Below are 20,910 nucleotides of genomic sequence, written 5' to 3' on the forward strand. Positions count from 1 at the left end.
TCTAGGAGCTGACTGATCAGTTTTAAGAGTATGGTAGCTGTAAATGCTGAGCTGTAGACTATAAATGATACAGTTTATAGTATTTCAGTCATAAGAGTTTTTTTTTTTTTTTTTTTTTTTAAATCTAGAAGTATGAGGATGATATGAAGTGCATCTTCCATAAAATGGTTGTGGTAGACTGGAGATGACCCAGACTATTTAATGCATCTCAGCAACAGTCACTCAAAGTATTTAATCAAAATAAGGGATAATTCCAATGTTCTTATGTCAACTAGACCATCCCCTTACATTTTTTTAACACATTAGAAAGCTATGTGAAAATTCCAGCTAATTGGTAACAACAACAGGTGGTTAAACCGATTCTGAAATTCTATGCAGATGGGATGCACTGACAAGTTTCATAATCCTCCTTTTATCATTAAAAGAAACTGGAAAGGATGCACACTCAGTAGCAGTCACTCACACAAGAGAAATGCTATCATGATGAAAGAGTACAGAAAAAATTACAGTATATTCATCTAGGAGAGAAAATTATTGTAATTGGTTACTTCACAAGCCATAGCTATCTGCCTTACCATAATTTACACATCACATCAAGTTAAGCTTTTCTCTGTTTTTGCGACAAGCTTTTATCAGCTTTAATTTGATCTATTGCTAAGATACTGTAAGAGCTGAATTTGAATTCTGGTCCAATGTACACCTAGCATGTGTCTGAGTCTCATATGCTTCTAAGCTTATGCTTAAAAGCTGATGCTGTTATTTTATTATTCACTATAATAAATGCATTTCTTATTATTTTATATAAACCCTAAGAGAAAATGTACTATTTTACGGCATAATCATTTTTCTAGATTTTCGCTTAGTACTAAGTTTCTTGCTTTTGTACCCAGCTGGATCATAAAAAATTAGACCTTTGTACTATTCATTCAAAACAGGATGAACCTGTAGGGGAACTTGCATGTCTCCTACAATAAGAATAAAAATACTACAAGTCACATACACCCTAAAGCAGGGGTGGCCATTTTTTTGGCTTGCAAGCTACTGTTAAAATGACCAGGTCCAAATGATCTACCTACATTAAAAACTCTCTCTCTCTCTCTACACTATGCAAAATACCTGCGCTTCGCAGCGGAGAACAAAGTCAGTTCACGTGAGCCGCTCGGAGTACATGCACCGAAGTTGTGCTTGTGCTATCTCGCGAATATCGTATTCGTCTCAGGCATGTCAAACGCCAGCGGCAGCTTGTCTATGAACTTAATTTAAACTTAAGGTTTACACCGTGTTTTGTTTCCGCAGTAGCTGCACTTATGAATATGCTTGTATGCATCACTCGCTTCATATTGTTTTGCTGCCTTCTCAATTGTGTAATGCGTTTTTTGAACAGGTTTCATTCTTCGAGTGATCACTACCCAAATCAGTACTCGTGAATCTAAGATGTTTAACAGGCATTCCCGGTATTAAGTTGTGGATTTGCCTGCGAATATTTAGTGTCAGCGTGTCTATGAATGTAATTTAAAGTTAAGCTTTACACCTTGCTTTCCTATTGATGTGTACAAAAGGCTTGTTCAGCATCAGAGGGATGCATAGGTTTACCTTTCCCAGTCCTGCAACATCAGTTCATGTGAGCCGCTCAGAGTACATGCATCGAAGGTTCTCTGCTGTGCTTGTGCTATGTCGTGCGATCTTGCAATGTCCACGTCTTTATTTAATGTTAGCTAAGACACGGCACTTAAGTTTCTCTCGCACTTTCGCGGAGTTTGTGCCTGACCATCTCATCTTCGTTTGCATAAGTACAGTCCTTCAACCTCGAATATTTCAAGGCAGCGTGTCTATTGGATAGCTGCTGACGGCCTTATATGGGCAGGCACAACTCTGCCTCACACGGCGACCGAGCTGCAGGCTATAGCCATATATATGGACGAAAGTAGGTTCCAGTTATGACCGTTACGCGTAGAATTTCGAAATGAAACCTGCCTAACTTTTGTACGTAAGCTGTAAGGAATGAGCCTGCCACCTACACGGAAAGTTGGAGAATTAGTATGCATGCACACACACATACATTATATGTTGTCGTACCTTGCATAACTGAATAACCTTTATCGCACAATAACAATTCAATACATTTCTGGTCACTACAGTATTTGGATTTAACAATTATCATGTGGGAAAAGGCTGACTCGCATAAATAAGTAAAGCCGAATAATGCAGTCAAGGAGTTTTTGAATTTGAATTGCTGTCCGATTAAATGCAATTTTAGTTCCCTCTCCTTTCTCAGATCGCTTTCAGAAGGATGTCAGTTTCGTAGGTTTAATGGACAGTTCCAGAATGCCTTTCCACATTTTCCTTCTTTGGAATAGCAATGATAGATTGACAGATCAGACAAATGCACTTTGATTGTGACATTGTGAGAAAAAAAAATCCTCTTCCAATTCCACATCCAGCCCATACCCTCCCCAAACAATTTTTTTTTTATAAATCCCTTCTTTAGTCGATATAAATTGGAAAGCTAACTAGATCACAGCCAGAGTTTTGCAGTAGCTCGCGCATTTGATTGTGAGTGCAGGATGACCAGTGTGTTAGAAGAGAAGAGAAGAGATCTCAGACTGGCCACTCTGTATGTTAATCAAGTTGCAAATTTAAGACTAACGTTTTAAATATTTTTTATTTTTATTTTTTTGAATGCAACGCGATCTACCTGCACTACTTTTGCAATCGACGTATTGAGGACCCCTGCCCTAAATTAACAGGATTATCAATCAACCTAGTGGATGGGGTCTTTTAAAGGTATCAATGTTTTTTATTTTTTAAAGTAGTGATCTAATTAATGAATGAAGTAAATGACATAACTAAAATACATTGGTCTTCACCATCATCTATCATTTGGGACATAGATAGAATCATTACAGTCAAAACAAAATTGGCAAAGTACTTTACTGAAGTGAGAAATGAAAGTATACATGAAAACAGCAGCTATAAAGAGAGAGGTCATATGCATACTACAAAGAGCAGTTAGTCAATGTAGTATAAGCGGTTAGTTCCCAGGGACAGACAGCACACAAGTATAAGCTTTTAAAAGATGCATTTTTGAATAACTGTACATACTCTGTTGTTTTAAGTTTTAGGTTCTCTGCATGTTCTGGAATGCCATATACATTTTCAAATCCTGGAAGTGAAAAGTCCAAGCTGATGGATGTAGGACCTGAAAAGAAATAGTGAATCGCTTACATTAGAAACTATGAATAAAAAAGGTATTCGATAATAAAGACTGGAAAGCTTTGGATATGCTTACCATTAGGTTTGCTGTCCCGGTGTGTTTTAAATGTTTCTTCCCACATTCCATTTTCAATATCTTCATCCTTTTCATTTTTTTCTGGTTCAGCTTCGTCTACCTAAAATTAATAGTAGGTAACTGTGCAGTATGTAGTGATATATTATTGAGGATATTGTAGAGGTGGGAGTACTGCTCAGATTAAATAGGATGAAATAAACCAAATCACCAGGACCAGATAACATTTACCCTTGAATTCTTGAGGCTAGAAAGTACATATATTGTATAAACCCTTGACACATTTTTTAATGAAGTCACTGCGCACTGGAGAGATTCTGAAGGAATCACTTAAGGGTGTACTCACTTTTGTTGCCAGCAGTTATTTTGAGGGGACAGCAAATATACACTGTTATACAAGCTGTACGCTGACTACTTTACATTCTATCAAAGTGTCATATCTTCAATGTAGTCCCATGAAAAGATGTAATAAAATATTTACAAAAATGTGAGGGGTGTACCAAGATAGGTGAATTAGCAGATCATTTGGACTGTTATATCATTACAGAAGGACCTGGAGAGCATATAAGCTTGGGCAGGTTTGAGGCAGATGAAATTTTAAGTCGGTACATGTACAGTATTACACATAGGGAGTAAAAATCTTAGGTTTGAATACACAATGGGTGGTCAGAAAGAAAAAAAAATCAAAAAAAAAAAAAATCAAGAAAACATCTTATGAGAAGGATTTAGGAGTCATAGAGGAGTCTAAACTATCAACTTCCTAACATTGTTCAGAAGCCATTAAGAAGGCAAACAATGTTAGGTTATACAGCATGATGTGTGGAGTACAAGTCCAATGAGGTTATGTTCAAGCTTTTTAATGCACTGGTGAGGCCTCATCTGGAGTACTGTGTGTAAGTTTGGCCTCCAGGCTACAAAAATGACATAGCAGCACTAGAAAAAGGTCCAGAGAAGAGAGCAACAAGGCTGATTCCAGGGCTACAGGGGTTGAATTATGAGGAAACATTTAAAGAGCTAAGCCTATACAGTTTAAACAAAGGTTCAGAGGTGACATGATTGAAGTGTTTAAAATCATGAAGGGAATTAGTACAGTGGATCAGGACTTATTTTAAAATGAGTTCATCAAGAACATGGGCACACAGTTGGAAACTTGTTAAGGATAAATTTTGCACAAACATTAGGAAGTTCTTCTTTACACAAAGAATGACAGAAAGTTGGAATAAGCTACCAAGTAGTGTAGTAGACAGTAAGACTTTAGGGACTTTTAAAACTCGACTTGATTTTTTTTGGAATAAATAAGTAGAAAGGACTGACAAGCTTTGTTGGGCTAAATGGCCTGTTCTCGTCTAGATTGTTCTAATAAGAGTGAAAACTTTTATTAATGACATGGTGCTGCTGTAAGAGTATATAAAAAGTATGACTTTTTTTTTTTTTTTTTAAAATAAGGTTGCCTGTAAACTATAAAAGTAAACTGAACAAAATAGTACACACAAGAAAATTTCAATATACATTTTTTGGCCCGAAGAATGGTGCAACTTTATTTAATACAGGATTTTAAGTAGCACAAGAATAACATGGTCTACAGTATTCAAGCTGTGCCACCAATTTTTTACTGGATTCAGGTACGGATTAGACTGGATCACTCAAGGAAATGGTATTTCTTTTTCTCTGAGCCTGCTAAAACATTTTTACCTCAGTTCCAATTTTTTTTCAGGACTGTATGGCTTATCATTGCTCCATTCTTTACATAATTTCAACACTTAAGTATATATGAATGATTATCTTTACAAACAGACAGACAATCTGTAGCTGGCTTATTAGCATTGTTTTTTTAAAAGTTGAGTGACTTTTTTAATCAAATCATAGCACGCCTTAATTTCTTTTATTTATTATAAATCAACACAACAGTAGTTCAAAACTAAAAAAGAAAGTGGATATTAACTACATCTAAAAAGGCTTAAAGTTTTACACAAAAATGGTAGAAACAAGGTGTATTTCATAATCACCTGCACAGAACAAGATTAAATATTTAATACCTTTTCAGCTGCATCTAACTGCTCACTATTACCATCTTCTGGCTTCTCTGTCTCACTCTCTGAATTCTCTGGTTTAGATTCACTGCAACAAAATAAAATAAGATTTTATTAAGATATCCTTGAAATTAACACACTCGACAGTTATTTTACAGATCATGAAAAGGTGTGAAAAATGCATACAAAATACCTGTATATAATTTAAACAGAAAAAAAAACTTAAGGAGTTTAAACTATTAAATAAGGGAAACAACTTCGCACATATACCAATTGCATTGCTTTTTAATATATTTTTATATTTTACACACACAAGCATACATACATAGCCATTTTTATAAACATTTCTTATTCTATTCTACATTGATTAATGTGAATACCATAAATCTGTAGCCAGACATTCTTTCAAAATGTTAAGCACTTCTTTTCCTCTTTAAAAATCATGGTTAGACACCTGGAAACCCATCTCTACATTTTTCATTTCAGTCAAATTTAGTTCTGCTTTTAAATAAATTTGTTAAACTGGATATGCATTTTTGATTTAATTCTACCTTCACTGTGTACACGCTCAGCACACTCATTCTGATTACATATCCTGAAAGACACTATAAGTGTGCAATTTACTTTTGTAAAAATGCTTAACAAAATGGTGTCTGTAGCCTTAGTTTTCAAACAGAACAGTATATTCACATGTAGGGATGGGTATCGTTTAGGTTTTATCCGATACCGGTGCCAAAACGGTACTTTTGAAACGGTGCTCGAACCGGTGCTTAAAAAAATAAAGAACACAAACTTCGTCCAAAAACCTCTTGCGTTTTTATTTTTCCCAGTAATTTTTTTTAAACAAAATTATAACAAACCTAGCCCTTTCTGTCAATAAAACATAACTTCTTTGGTTGGAACCAGTGCTTAAATAATTGAAAACACAAACTTTGTCATGAAACCTGTGATGTTTAGCAGTTTTTTTGCAAGAAGATAATCATATTAGCCTTTTCTGGAGCTATACGGCATCGCTCTTGGCTGATGGCATGCCCAGCACAAGAGAAAACTCTTTCAGAAGGCGTTGATGACGCTGGGACACATAAATAAAACATATAAACCAGTTCCCAGAATAAACAGAAAATACATTTGAATTTTCATTAATTTTTTTCTTCCAGATAAAAAATAAAAACATATAGCTCACCTTTTATTCAAATATAGTTTACTTATAATATTTAGAGAAGACTTACAAAGCTAAGCAGCTATGAACATATTAACCTTTACAGTATTATACAGTCTATTTTTTTTTTTATGTAAGAGTAATACAACATTTTTCACCTGAATGATGGTGACTCCACCGTTGAAAATGGATGGAGATCTTTGACTATAAATTTTGTCACTGCCCTATGAATTTCGTCCACTTTTTCTTTCGTCATTTTAGCCTTTTTGGCCAGGGTGAAGGGAGTATCTGCCATCAAACAGGAAGACAGCCGCATGTAACTACGACGGTGTTTGCTATTTCACCTTACATGCATTAATGTAATAACGTGGTTAGCCTACTCAACGTAAATTGCACGAACAACATTAAGCTACTCAACCAGAGAAGAACGGGTGCTGCTGCCATCATCATCATCAGTTATCATTTCTGCTACACTGGCAGGGCTAGGGGCCGGACTCTCCTCCTCAGGTTCTTGGATGTTGCTAACTCCGAGAACAGGCACCACACCCGCAGTAGATGTGCTCGGTGTGATGTCTTGCTGCAAGTTATCAAATGCGGTGCATTTTTCGGCTTTTAAAAAAACGCCATGCGACGCCATGTGTTTCATTAGATTTGAGGTGTTACCTCCTTTGCACATTATTACCTTTAAGCATTTGTTGCAGGCTGCTGAGTTTCTCTCTTTTGCTGTGAAGTACAGCCACACTCTCGACTGCGCTTCGGCATTTTAGCTCTGCTCTAAAAAAAAAAACCCGTACATACCTGGGCCCGCCTACTATCCTTGGAAAGGAAGTGATTGGCTAGATTTCTCAGGGAAAAAAGCACCGAAATGAAGCACCGAATTGTGCACTGCTATTCGGTCTGGTTGCTACCGTTCATGTCAGCACCGGTTCCACAATGGCACCGGACACCGGTACCCATCCCTATTCACATGTTCCTTATTAGTTTTCTTTGTCCTATAAATTATGTACACAGAATAATCAACAGGGGCAGACACGAAGGCTAAATTGTAATTAAATTGTAATCAGTTTAGTGAAATTTTCACTTTTGTGATAAACAGCAAAAGGCTTTAACAAAATGATTCAAAATATAGAAAGCTCAATCAGAAGTAAAACTGTCCCCACAAACAATTTTTATTTAATCTGTACTAATAAAAGGCAAAGCCCTCACTGACTCACTCACTCATCACTAATTCTCCAACTTCCCGTGTAGGTAGAAGGCTGAAATTTGGCAGGCTCATTCCTTACAGCTTACTTACAAAAGTTGTACAGGTTTCATTTCGAAATTCTACACGTAATGGTCATAACTGGAACCTATTTTTCTCCATATACCGTAATGGACGTTAGCCTGATGGCCGTGGGGGGGGGGCGCGTATCTGCGTGTGACATCATCACGCCTCCCACATAATCACGTGAACTGACTGTGACCGCAGTGCGTAGAAAAGAAGAAAGAGCTCCCAACGATAAAACAGCGGAGAACCCGTGGATTAAATAAAAAGGCTGCTTAGTTGGCGAAGCAAGGAAAAACGAAGGCCTTATATGGCGTTTGTTTATAAAACAGTGGAGAAGCTGTGTAAAGACTGCTTCACAAAAAAAACAGCGGAGCGCCTTATATGGGCAGGCAGTCAGCCAAAGAAGGGAATCAGTAAATAGCTATAATCGTAATAAAGGAACAAAAAAATAGCGGAGAGCCCGCGGATTAAATAAAGGAAATGGGTATCTGAACAGTAAACCAAGTCTAAAATAGCTACACAATAACTATAACAATCTTAATAAACGAACAATAAAACAGAAGAGAACCGCAAAGCAAGGAGAAAGGACGGACATCAATCAGATTTTGAGTTGGTGTCAGTAGGGCCCTTTAGCAGGCGTACGGCAACGTCACCGTATTCAGACCCACTAAATGGATAGAAGCCGATATGAGGAAGTCTACGACGCCATTGAACGCACCATAAACGCTCCGAGCAAAAGATCATCGCTTGCACTACGGACAACTCCATGGCAAGGTTCTGGACAATATTATTTGCCAGACACAGACCAGATTTCAAGACCATGAAAACCTGATGTTTGTCACGCTCCTCGAGCCCCAAAACTTTCGGGAATACAAGAAAAATTTGATGCATGCAGCCTTCTACACTTTAACACAACAGCCACGGAGTGCTTTTGGATCTGTCTCGACTAAAAACGGAACTGACTAATGTATGCTATGGATGATTTTGCAGGAAAATCTCCCACTGATCTCCTTGACTTCCTTCATCAGAAAAATCTGAATGAGAGCATGGGGCGGTTGTTCACATTGGTATATTTGGCGGTGAGCATTCCCATGTACACTGCTTCTGTCGAGCGGACATTTTCAGCCCTAAAGCGAATTCAAACTTATGCCAGGAATATCATAGGGCGGGTTCGCCTTTCACCATTAGCTTCGATGGGGATAGAAAGTGAGGTTTTGATGGAACTGAATCGCTCCAAAGGATGGAAAGGATGATGGATTTTGTTTACAAATAATCCAAATTTTTGGTGAGTAAAATGTTGCGATTTTCCTAAATTATATTGCACATTTATGAGTTATTATTGATGTTTTTTATGTGTGTCGCAGCTGTGGCTGCAGTAGAAATGAAGTTGTTCATCCCTGGTTTGTCTATAAAATAAAGGCATTTATTGTGGCTACAGGAGTGTGTGTATGTATGTGTATATATATATATATATATATATATATATATATACTCAAAAAATTAGCATATTGTGATAAAGTTCATTATTTTCTGAAATGTACTGATAAACATTAGACTTTCATATATTTTAGATTCATTACACACAACTGAAGTAGTTCAAGCCTTTTATTGTTTTAATATTGATTTTGGCATACAGCTCATGACAACCCAAAATTCCTATCTCAAAAAATTAGCATATTTCATCCGACCAATAAAAGAAAAGTGTTTTTAATACAAAAAGTCAACCTTCAAATAATTATGTTCAGTTATGCACTCAATACTTGGTCGGGAATCCTTTTGCAGAAATGACTGCTTCAATGCGGCGTGGCATGGAGGCAATCAGCCTGTGGCACTGCTGAGGTGTTATGGAGGCCCAGGATGCTTCGATAGCGGCCTTAAGCTCATCCAGTGTTGGGTCTTGTGTCTCTCAACTTTCTCTTCACAATATCCCACAGATTCTCTATGGGGTTCAGGTCAGGAGAGTTGGCAGGCCAATTGAGCACAGTAATACCATGGTCAGTAAACCATTTACCAGTGGTTTTGGCACTGTGAGCAGGTGCCAGGTCGTGCTGAAAAATGAAATCTTCATTTCCATAAAGCTTTTCAGCAGATGGAAGCATGAAGTGCTCCAAAATCTCCTGATAGCTAGCTGCATTGACCCTGCCCTTGATAAAACACAGTGGACCAACACCAGCTGCTGTCATGGCACCCCAGACCATCACTGACTGTGGGTACTTGACACTGGACTTCAGGCATTTTGGCATTTCCCTCTCCCCAGTTTTCCTCCAGACACTGGCACCTTGATTTCCGAATGACATGCAAAATGTGCTTTCATCCGAAAAAAGTACGTTGGACCACTGAGCAACAGTCCAGTGCTGCTTCTCTGTAGCCCAGGTCAGGCGCTTCTGCCGCTGTTTCTGGTTCAAAAGTGGCTTGACCTGGGGAATCGGCACCTGTAGCCCATTTCCTGCACACGCCTGTACACGGTGGCTCTGGATGTTTCTACTCCAGACTCAGTCCACTGCTTCTGCAGGTCCCCCAAGGTCTGGAATCGGTCCTTCTCCACAATCTTCCTCAGGGTCCGGTCACCTCTTCTCGTTGTGCAGCGTTTTCTGCCACACTTTTTCCTTCCCACAGACTTCCCACTGAGGTGCCTTGATACAACACTCTGGGAACAGCCTATTCGTTCAGAAATTTCTTTGTGTCTTACCCTCTTCCTTGAGGGTGTCAATGATGGCCTTCTGGACAGCAGTCAGGTCGGCAGTCTTACCCATGATTGCGGTTTTGAGTAATAAACCAGGCTGGGAGTTTTTAAAAAGCCTCAGGAATCTTTTGCAGGTGTTTAGAGTTAATTAGCTGATTCAGATGATTAGGGTAATAACTCGTTTAGAGAACCTTTTCATGATATGCTAATTTTTTGAGATAGGAATTTGGGGTTGTCATGAGCTGTATGCCAAAATCATCAATATTAAAACAATAAAAGGCTTGAACTACTTCAGTTGTGTGTAATGAATCTAAAATATATGAAAGTCTAATGTTTATCAGTACATTACAGAAAATAATGAACTTTATCACAATATGCTAATTTTTTGAGAAGAACCTGTACGTGTGTGTGTGTGTATATATATATATATATATATATATATATATATATATATATATATATATATATATATATATATATATATATATATATATACACACACATACCCGATCTACATACTGTCAAACGAAACACACGCCGTGGTGCAACACGAGAGGCTTTGCCTCTAGCGCGGACATCCAAGGTTCGATTCCCGAGACGGGGTGCAGTGAGTGTACAGTATACGCCTGATGAGCCCAAAATTAGGACGAAACACGTGCCGCGTATTGTTTGCATTATTTGACAGTAAAACTATTTCAGTATATTCAATATATATAAATCAGTGCTTCCTGATTCATTTTACCCTCGCACCCCCTTGGTTTGAGAAGAAGTATGAAAAAATATGAGGTTAACGCAGAAAAAAAGATCACCAATTGAACCTTTATGAATAATGGATACTTTATTTGCCATCAATAGTTATTTTGGTAAAGCCATACTCAGTGTGATCCTCCTTCCATGTTCTAATTTTTTCGCGACTAGCCAGGATTACATGAACGGTAAAAAAGTAAGAGCGAAGCGAGGGTGATAGTCAGGCAGTCAGGCAGGCGACAGCTCAATAGCTAGAATTTGGATATAAGTAGGTTCTATTTAGTCGACAGAAATATCTTTGGTAGGAATGTAAGTTGAATTTACTCTTTAAATTTCTATGGTGAATAAAAATTTATGCAATGCTGACTAAATTTACCTTTCATTCCTACCAAACATATTTCTGTCGACTAAATAAAAATTACTTATATTTAAAATTTAAATAGAACTTGAACAGATACGATACTTCATAATACCCACGCAGCATTACAGTAAGTGCAAGTAAGAGTCATCCATTTTTTTTCCCCCCATTTTTTTTCCTCAATGGATTCTGGCACCCCCAGCAACAGCTGCTCACACCCCGGGTTGGGGAGGGAGAGAGAGAGAAAGAGAGAGATAATGGGGTGCCAAACAGGCAAATACATTGATTTTCTGAATATATAAAGTCAGCGTTCGAATATTTAAAGTCTAAATTTTAATATACAAAGTCAGCGTCGAAATATATAAAGTCAAAACTTGAATATATAAAGTCAGCGTCGGAATTTATAAAGTCATTCCTGATTATATAAAGTCAACATTGGAGTATATAAACTCTTTCCTGAATATATAAAGTCAAAATATATTGATTGAAACGACTCAGGCACATTTTTAATAAACTAAAAAAACTGAAATAAGTTAACAAAAAACGTATTAAAAAAAATTAAAAAAATAATGTTCGGTTAATGTTTTGAAAATGATGCATGTGCCCTGCCCAGGATTGGTTCCTGCCTTGCGCTCAGTGTTGGCTGGGATTGGCTCCAGCAGTCCCCCGTGACCCTGTGGTTGGATTCAACGAGTTGGGAAATGGATGGATATTCCAGCGCTGACTTTGTATATTCCAACGCCGACTTTATATACTCAGGTTTTGAATTTATATATTCAAGTTTTGACTTTATATATTCGGAAATGACTTTATATATTCCGAAAATCAATGTATTTGCCTGTTTGGCACCCAGAGAGAGAGAGAGAGATGACAACACTCATATCAATAACAAAACAATTACATTAACAATCATGTTACATTATTTTTAAAATCTTTCCTTTTCTTTTTCATAACTTCTTTAACACACTATTTCTCCGCTGCGAAGCGCAGGTATTCTGCTAGTTTTTAATAAACAAAGCTTATTTGGTATTTTTGAAATAATACAAAGGAGGTAGAGGGTGAGAAACTGCATGTTCATTTACATCTAGTGTCCATTTATAATGACCAAAAACACAGCCTGCAGCAACTGACCTTAAAAACCACATGCATTATTAGAAAACAATTTATTCAATTTCCATCTGACTTATTTTTTTCCTATTGCTCACTGTTATTTATACATCAATAAATATGTGGTCACAAAGAAAACAATTCCATTTGGCTTTTGTAAATGTCAACCAACAACTTTAAAGTCATAGCAATTTCTAGAGCCAAAATGATTAATCATTGGCAGATCTGATTGGCCAATAATTGGACTCAATATCTTGATGTGAATCACCAGAAGTGAAGCCATAGATCATGAACCAAAACCCCCCAAAAAAAAAACAAAAAAACAACAAACGAATTTAGTTCAATGGAAGCCGTCTGTGTTGGCACATCTTAAACAGGTTTTGTAAAATAACTGAATAGGCTGCATAAATAAGTGCTTCCACCTTTTTTTTTTAAATTTTGACAAAACAAAGTTAAAAGTACAGTACCTTATCTTTAACGGATACTCTATTTGCACAACAAATTAACAATGTGTTACAACAGATATACGTTATTATCAACATTTGAAGGACTGTTATTCAAAGTATGAACTACTCTTTGGAGGCACAGACTACAGCCTGTTCTGAACAAATGCAGCAGACAACTTCACTCTGGAGGTTGGAAGGAGGTGGAAACATTTTAGTGGTTAGACTGTGAAGCATTAGACAGTATTTCTCTACCAACAAATAAATACTCTTAGACTGTAGTGCAACATTATATTGATAGTTTAATTCAGAGTTAAATTGTTATTGTTATACAGTGGCATGCAAAGGTTTGGGCACCCTTGTTCAAAAGGTCCAGTACTATGAACGTACGTAAGCAGAAGATGAACTGATCGCCAAAAGGCATAAAGCTAAAGAGGACTCATTTCATTAATATTACATCTTTCATTTCCATCACTCACAGGTACAAAATGCCAAAAAATGAACTGCCTGAAGTTTGGGCACCCAACATGGTCAGTACTCAGTAACATCCCCTTTGGCAAGTATCACAGCTTGTAAATGCTTTTTGTTGCTAGCTAGGAGTCTTTCAATTCTTACTTGGGGGTATTTTCGCTACTTCTGCAAAATTCTTAGGCTATCTTGCATTGCTCTTTTGATATCGATCCACAAATTTTCAATGATCTTTAGTTCACAGGACTGTGGGGGTCATGGTAAATCTGTTCGCTTGGACCTCTTGAGGTATTCCATTGCAGAATATGAGGCAAGTTTCGGATCATCATTGTTACAGGACCCAGAACTTAAAAAACAAAAAAAAAAAAAAAAACAGATGCTGTAATTCCATGTTCCCTGTGTTACTGGCTGCAACACAAGCTCAAAACATTATCAATCAAGCAGTAGAACAGTGCACCACCACTCCAGAATCTGATAGATCGTCCTGAAGGTCTTTTGCACTCAAATGGGGGTTTTTAGGTGGTCGTTCTGGAAGATCAGCAAGCAGTTCTTTTGAAATGTTTTCTTGGAATTCCAGGCCTCAACTTGAACTCCAGCATTCCTGTTAACTGCCATTGCTTAATAACATTACAAAGTGAGGAAACAGATACCTGGAAATGCCTTGCCATCTTGTTGTAGACTTCTCTTGCTTTGTAAGAATCAGTTATTTTATTTTTCAGAGTGCTAGGCAGCTGCTTAGAGGAGCCATTGGCTGCCAATTGTTGGGACAAGGTTTGAGGAGTCTAAGAATTTAAAAACCTTTGCAGTTTGCATCACCAGGGGTTTCCTAACAATAAATGTGAACAAGTCATAGCCCTAATGAAGGTCTGGTACCTTGGTAAGTGTTTGAAACTTCAAATATCTTCAGGTGCCCAAACTTTTGCATGGTGTTCCCTTCTCTTTTTCACTGTACAAATATACAAAGCAAACAATACAATAATCTGGCATAAAATGCTGAAAAGAAATGGGTCATCTTTAGCTTTATGTCTTTTTTTAATCAGTCCATCTTCTGCTCATTTAACTAGACATTTTAAGCAAGGGTGCCCAAACTTTTATATACAATAAACAGTTAACCTAATTTGAATTTACAGTGGTGTGAAAAACTATTTGCCCCCTTCCTGATTTCTTATTCTTTTGCATGTTTGTCACACAAAATGTTTCTGATCATCAAACACATTTAACCATTAGTCAAATATAACACAAGTAAACACAAAATGCAGTTATTAAAATGGTTTTTATTATTTTGGGAGAAAAAAAATCCAAACCTACATGGCCCTGTGTGAAAAAGTAATTGCCCCCTGAACCTAATAACTGGTTGGGCCACCCTTAGCAGCAATAACTGCAATCAAGCGTTTTGATAACTTGCAATGAGTCTTTTACAGCTCTGGAGGAATTTTGGCCCACTCATCTTTGCAGAATTGTTGTAATTCAGCTTTATTTGAGGGTTTTCTAGCATGAACCGCCTTTTTAAGGTCATGCCATAGCATATCAATTGGATTCAGGTCAGGACTTTGACTAGGCCACTCCAAAGTCTTCATTTTGTTTTTCTTCAGCCATTCAGAGGTGGATTTGCTGGTGTGTTTTGGGTCATTGTCCTGTTGCAGCACCCAAGATCGCTTCAGCTTGAGTTGACGAACAGATGGCCGGACATTCTCCTTCAGGATTTTTTGGTAGACAGTAGAATTCATGGTTCCATCTATCACAGCAAGCCTTCCAGGTCCTGAAGCAGCAAAACAACCCCAGACTATCACACTACCACCACCATATTTTACTGTTGGTATGATGTTCTTTCTGAAATGCTGTGTTCCTTTTACACCAGATGTAACGGGACATTTGCCTTCCAAAAAGTTCAACTTTTGTCTCATCAGTCCACAAGGTATTTTCCCAAAAGTCTTGGCAATCATTGAGATTAGCAAAATTGAGACGAGCCCTAATGTTCTTTTTGCTTAACAGTGGTTTGCGTCTTGGAAGTCTGCCATGCAGGCCGTTTTTGCCCAGTCTCTTTCTTATGGTGGAGTCGTGAACACTGACCTTTATTGAGGCAAGTGAGGCCTGCAGTTCTTTAGACGTTGTCCTGGGGTCTTTTGTGACCTCTCGGATGAGTCGTCTCTGCGCTCTTGAGGTAATTTTGGTTGGCCGGCCACTCCTGGTAAGGTTCACCACTGTTCCATGTTTTTGCCATTTGTGGATAATGGCTCTCACTGTGGTTCACTGGAGTCCCAAAGCTTTAGAAATGGCTTTATAACCTTTACCAGACTGATAGATCTCAATTACTTCTGTTCTCATTTGTTCCGGAATTTCTTTGGATCTTGGCATGATGTCTAGCTTTTGAGGTGCTTTTGGTCTACTTCTCTGTGTCAGGCAGCTCCTATTTAAGTGATTTCTTAATTGAAACAGGTGTGGCAGTAATCAGGCCTGGGGGTGGCTACGGAAATTGAACTCAGGTGTGATACACCACAGTTAGGTTATTTTTAACAAGGGGCAATTACTTTATCACACAGGGCCATGTTGGTTTGGATTTTTTTTTCCCTAAATAATAAAAACCATCATTTAAAAACTGCATTTTGTGTTTACTTGTGTTATATTTGACTAATGGTTAAATTTGTTTGATGATCAGAAACATTGTGTGACAAACATGCAAAAGAATAAGAAATCAGGAAGGGGGCAAACAGTTTTTCACACCACTGTATGTTTTGTTATAAAAAAATTTTTAAGCCTTAGAGGGAAGCACTACTTATGAGTCACTAATATCTCTTATTGGAAATCAGAATCTTATTAAAATTGGTGGCAAATACCTCTAATCTGACAGGATCTATAATTACTGCTTAATGGTCAAGTTACTATTTACTTTATTGCATATATTTCAGAATAATGTTAAACTATAAAGGCACTGTTCTTTTACTTCTACTTTTAACAAGAAAACAAATGTTTTTTTGCATTGAGTTAAAAGGGTTTTTGTTTTTTATTAAAAGCATGTGATCACCAAACAGCAGTTGGGTTTAAATGACAGGATTACGCAAAGAGAAAGAAAAGAGAAAGTAAGGAATACTCATCTGGGGTGATCACTTTCTGCTAGCAACAGGGTATGAGTAACAACTGATTGTATTTTTCATTGTTTCCAATTCTGTAACTTCTCATGCAAGTGAATGGAGAGACTTTTTTTTTAGGCTAGAACCAGCATTATTATAACGCAATTGTACTTGCATTACTTCCAGTTCAGTAGGCTACAACTTTCTAAGGGAATGAGGCTGGACCTGGCCAAAAAGATCAGGGTGTTTCTAATGAGTTTACACACAGTTTGTGTCAGGAGCTTGCAGACCAAAGTGTAACTGCCGATCCTAATATGATCTGGGAGACCTTCCATTACAAGACCCTGAAGGATGCAGATGGTTGTGTTGGCGTTACCAGTGTTTCCAGAAGGACGTGTTTCTTTTCGCAGGGCACCCTGGATATTATTGAGAAGAGTAACAGCATACAGCTTGATGACAACTCTGGTCTATACTGTGAACTGAGGACACCTGAGAGAGCTCTGAGGTCAGGTATGGGGGCATTTGTTAGAGGAATCTGTGAGCAAGTGAAACCATCTAAGTTCTAGACTAAAGCATTAAGCACATCTGAATCTGTTCCTCTGAGAAATCCAGGGGGTTTTGGTGGGGGCACTGGTGATGGTATGGTCCTTACGGATGGCTATCTTGAACAGCTGCAACTCCTATCATGCACCCTGTGCTGTCAGGATTAGTCCTGCATGACTCTGAATGGGTAATGTTATATACTCATGATAATCAAAAGCTGAAACTTTCAATTACACAAAACACACAAAAAAAATTAAAATTTTTAATGACAATTTTGGAACAATATTTTGTGATCATGTCAGACCTCTTCAGAAAAACTCTTTTAAAGTGACTGGGGTAAACTACATGAGTGCAAGAGGATATAATGGAGCACATAAGCATACAGGTGTTAACTTCAAAAGCTACCTGCATTCTCAGTAGAGAAAGGCAAAGCCACCACTTTGTATTATTATTATTATTTATTATAAGTGACCCATTGTTAGGATATAGCGGGCTGGATAATGACTAACTGTACAAAAAAAAAAAAAAAAAAAAGCAACATCACTCAAAAGGTCATGTCTTCAGATAAAATAAAATTAGTTTCACTGTTTTCGAGCAGCAAAGAAAGGAGGAAACTGGGTAATTTGAATCTGCAAAAACAGAAGAAAGCCTTGTTTTATCTGATATTTTGTATCAGTCATACCTCAAGAGAAAAAAGAAGGAACAAAACTGAACTCATCTGGAAAATATTCATTCTGTACACCAAAAAATGTGGTCATTCAGATGGAGACCAATTACAAAATTGACATTAACAGATGCAGCAACCAGAAAAAGTCTAAGTCATAAGTAAATAAATGTGAGGTTAGCTGGGGACAGGGTAAACAAATTAGGTGTGTTCAGGGGGAGTAACTCCTTTTAAAAGGTGTAAAAATAAAACAGACCTGACTCTTTCTTCTGCAACTCTGTGGTTAGAGGAAAATGCAATTAGGTTACATAAAAATACAGAAAAACCTTTAAATGCACTAAACAACTGCAATATAAACTACAAAACTGCATAGACTAATATACAGTAGATCAGTAAAAGCACTGTATGTTATGAATGAAAATGCATCTAACAACAACTAGTGAGCAAACAAAAAACCAAGACAAAAATTACAGATGATATAGCTATTACTGATTAAGAATAATATTGATTATATAGTGCACTTGGCCTTGGGTCTCATCCTCTACATGGTGTTCAAACAACCAATGCCATAACAATGCTAAAGAGAAGTCATTTTGTCAAATTGCATTTGGCACTCAACTTGCAACAGGCACACTTTAGGATGGTTATTTGTGCAATGCAACTGCAGTCTAAAAACTTCATTTTCTGTCACTGTTCACATCAAACTATGTCAAGCTACAGTATATTTAGATATAAGTCAATTTTAGCTTACATTTTGAATCACCTTAAGGTGTGCATAATTTATTTCAGCACAATTGCTCCTAAAAAAAGATTGGGTTTAAGCTACCATTACCTTCTCTGCAACTGTACTCAGAGATTCATGTATAAAATTAAAGCAAAATTCAAAACTGCATATTTGATTCAGACTATTCAAAGTTTTCAAAGACTTGTATCAAACAATAAGAATGCATATCATTACACACCTATTGCGTGCTTATTTTTATTAGTAGGCTCGGCCTCAGAGAAAGTCTTTTTATTAGTTGAAACTGCAATTAATTTATGTCATTTCTAACTTAGATGGGAATAAATTTTAGTTTTAATAAATTAGATCAAAAATGTATTTTTAGTATACATTTTTAACAAATATTTTACAAATATTTCAAATCAAAAATTTTGGGATATAAATCCATTTTTTCCAGAATCAAATTAAGTTTTCTTTAAAATACTGTAAAATTCTCAAGGTCTGTACTCTTAAGATTTATCCAAGATGCAGAGGCACGGTTCACAGAAAGTCGGAAAAATCATCAAATTACTACAGTACCTTCATCTTTATTAACTTCCTGTTACCTTTAGAACACTTAAATTTCAGTAATTCAATAAACTTTAAAAATTCATGTTGTAGTTCAAGGCTCTCCAATCAAAGAAAGTTTTGCAACAACCAATCTCCACATCAGAAGTCAATGAAGTTTTTTTTTTTTTTGCTAGCACTTTCACCCTATTTTGTCAGCCAATTTATTATATAATTTTGCTTTCCTAAAGGGGTCATTAAGGTGTTTTGTTGAACAAAGTAGATTAGCAATTATTGATCTTTTACTTGTTGTCTTTCTAGTTGCAAACCATGAAAGATTTCATGAAAAAAAAAAAAAAAACATTGGTGCGAATGGGACCTGCATAGCTGGTTTCATTGTTATTTGGCAACAGGTTAAACAATTAAAAAGAGTAAGGTATCTTACTGTAATAATATAATGTTAAATTGGGCCCCAACAAAGACAGGATAAGTGCATTGAATTACATAACTTCCGTCATTAACAGCAGAAAGTGGCTTCAAATGGACTGTTCCCCTAGTACAAAGACTAGAGACCCTATTCTAGTTTTTAATTTTTCTCTAATTTAATAAAAAAAATCCTAACTTTTTTTGGAAAAGTGATAAATCTACTATAAACAATAATGTACAACACTACCGTTAAGTAGTTTTTCTTCAATATGCAATACCACCTATTTAAATGAAATCTGATTAGTGCACATCTCATATTAAAACTATACATGTCATGATTCAATACCAAAGCCAGTGAAATTTTACGATCTTCAATAAACAAAAGCAGAAATTCCAATCAGTAGGTTTTTATTAAAGTACCTCCATTTAAGGAAGTAAACAATATTGGGTATTTTTCTGTAACACAATATACCAATACTAACACAACAGCTTTAAAATACTGGTATATTCATGAAGTAGTTACACTACTATTGTGTAAGTAAACTAGTATTGGGATTCATAAATATCAATATACATTGAATTGAATGGCTTGAACTATAATGTTGGCAGAGATGAGGATTCCCACAGACTAGCAACCATAGGGGTTTATATTTGGGGAGGGTTCATCATTGGGATTATATACAATGATATATCATGCACTACTTGATTCCTTAGCATATTGGTATTTTAAATTTATTCTTTGACATTTTCAGCCCAGTAACTCAAAACTACTGCTTTAAATCCATACAAAAAACAAATTATTAGACTTGTACTGTTCCAGTAGTGAATAAGATGATAATTCCACAGGTTTCCATTTAAACCAGCTCTTTACAGTAGTTTTTGTATAATAGGTTCACTGACAAACCAGATTTTAAGAACTACCGGGTAAGTTTGCAATATTTGCTCTTTTAAGATTTATATTTGCATAATTAGCTGGTTAAAAACTAGAAAATTAGAAATTGGTTAGTTGTGGTAATTATACTTCAAAGACACACGATATTCTATATGGTATTCCACAAGACTCTATCCTGGGTCTGCTGCTCTTTGATTTATATGCTTCCATTAGGCCAGATTATCTCGGGGCATAACGTGAGCAACCACAGCTATGCTGATAACACACAACTGTATTTATCAATAGTGCCGGACAACCCTGAACCTCTTGATTCATTGACACAATGTCCTATTTGTGTTTCTGAATGGATGAGCAGTAATTTTCTCAAACTAAATAAGGAGAAAGCAGAAATTTTATTGATTGGCAAAAATGGATATAATGAGGTTATCAGAAATAAACTTAATGCATTAGGATCAAAAAGAAAAGTCAAGGTGGAGGTAAAAAATTTAAGGGTAACTATCGA

At 36.6% G+C, this 20,910-nt stretch overlaps 1 protein-coding gene across 4 annotated transcripts in view; it reads right to left on the reverse strand.

Annotated features, from left to right (window-relative positions):
• The window catches only part of ganabb (glucosidase II alpha subunit b), a 184,665-nt gene that overhangs the window by 82,017 nt on the left and 81,738 nt on the right, over positions 1-20,910 (reverse strand). For all 4 annotated transcript variants that reach the window (XM_039760750.1, XM_039760748.1, XM_039760753.1 and 1 more), the window contains 3 exons: positions 5,323-5,404; positions 3,290-3,389; positions 3,103-3,199 (listed from right to left, as the gene is read on the reverse strand). In XM_039760750.1, the coding sequence (XP_039616684.1) occupies positions 3,103-3,199; positions 3,290-3,389; positions 5,323-5,404 (279 nt within the window). The remainder of the gene's footprint in view (positions 1-3,102; positions 3,200-3,289; positions 3,390-5,322; positions 5,405-20,910) is intronic.

The sequence above is a fragment of the Polypterus senegalus genome, chromosome 8 (genome assembly GCF_016835505.1).
Source record: "Polypterus senegalus isolate Bchr_013 chromosome 8, ASM1683550v1, whole genome shotgun sequence".
Taxonomy (NCBI): domain Eukaryota; kingdom Metazoa; phylum Chordata; class Cladistia; order Polypteriformes; family Polypteridae; genus Polypterus; species Polypterus senegalus.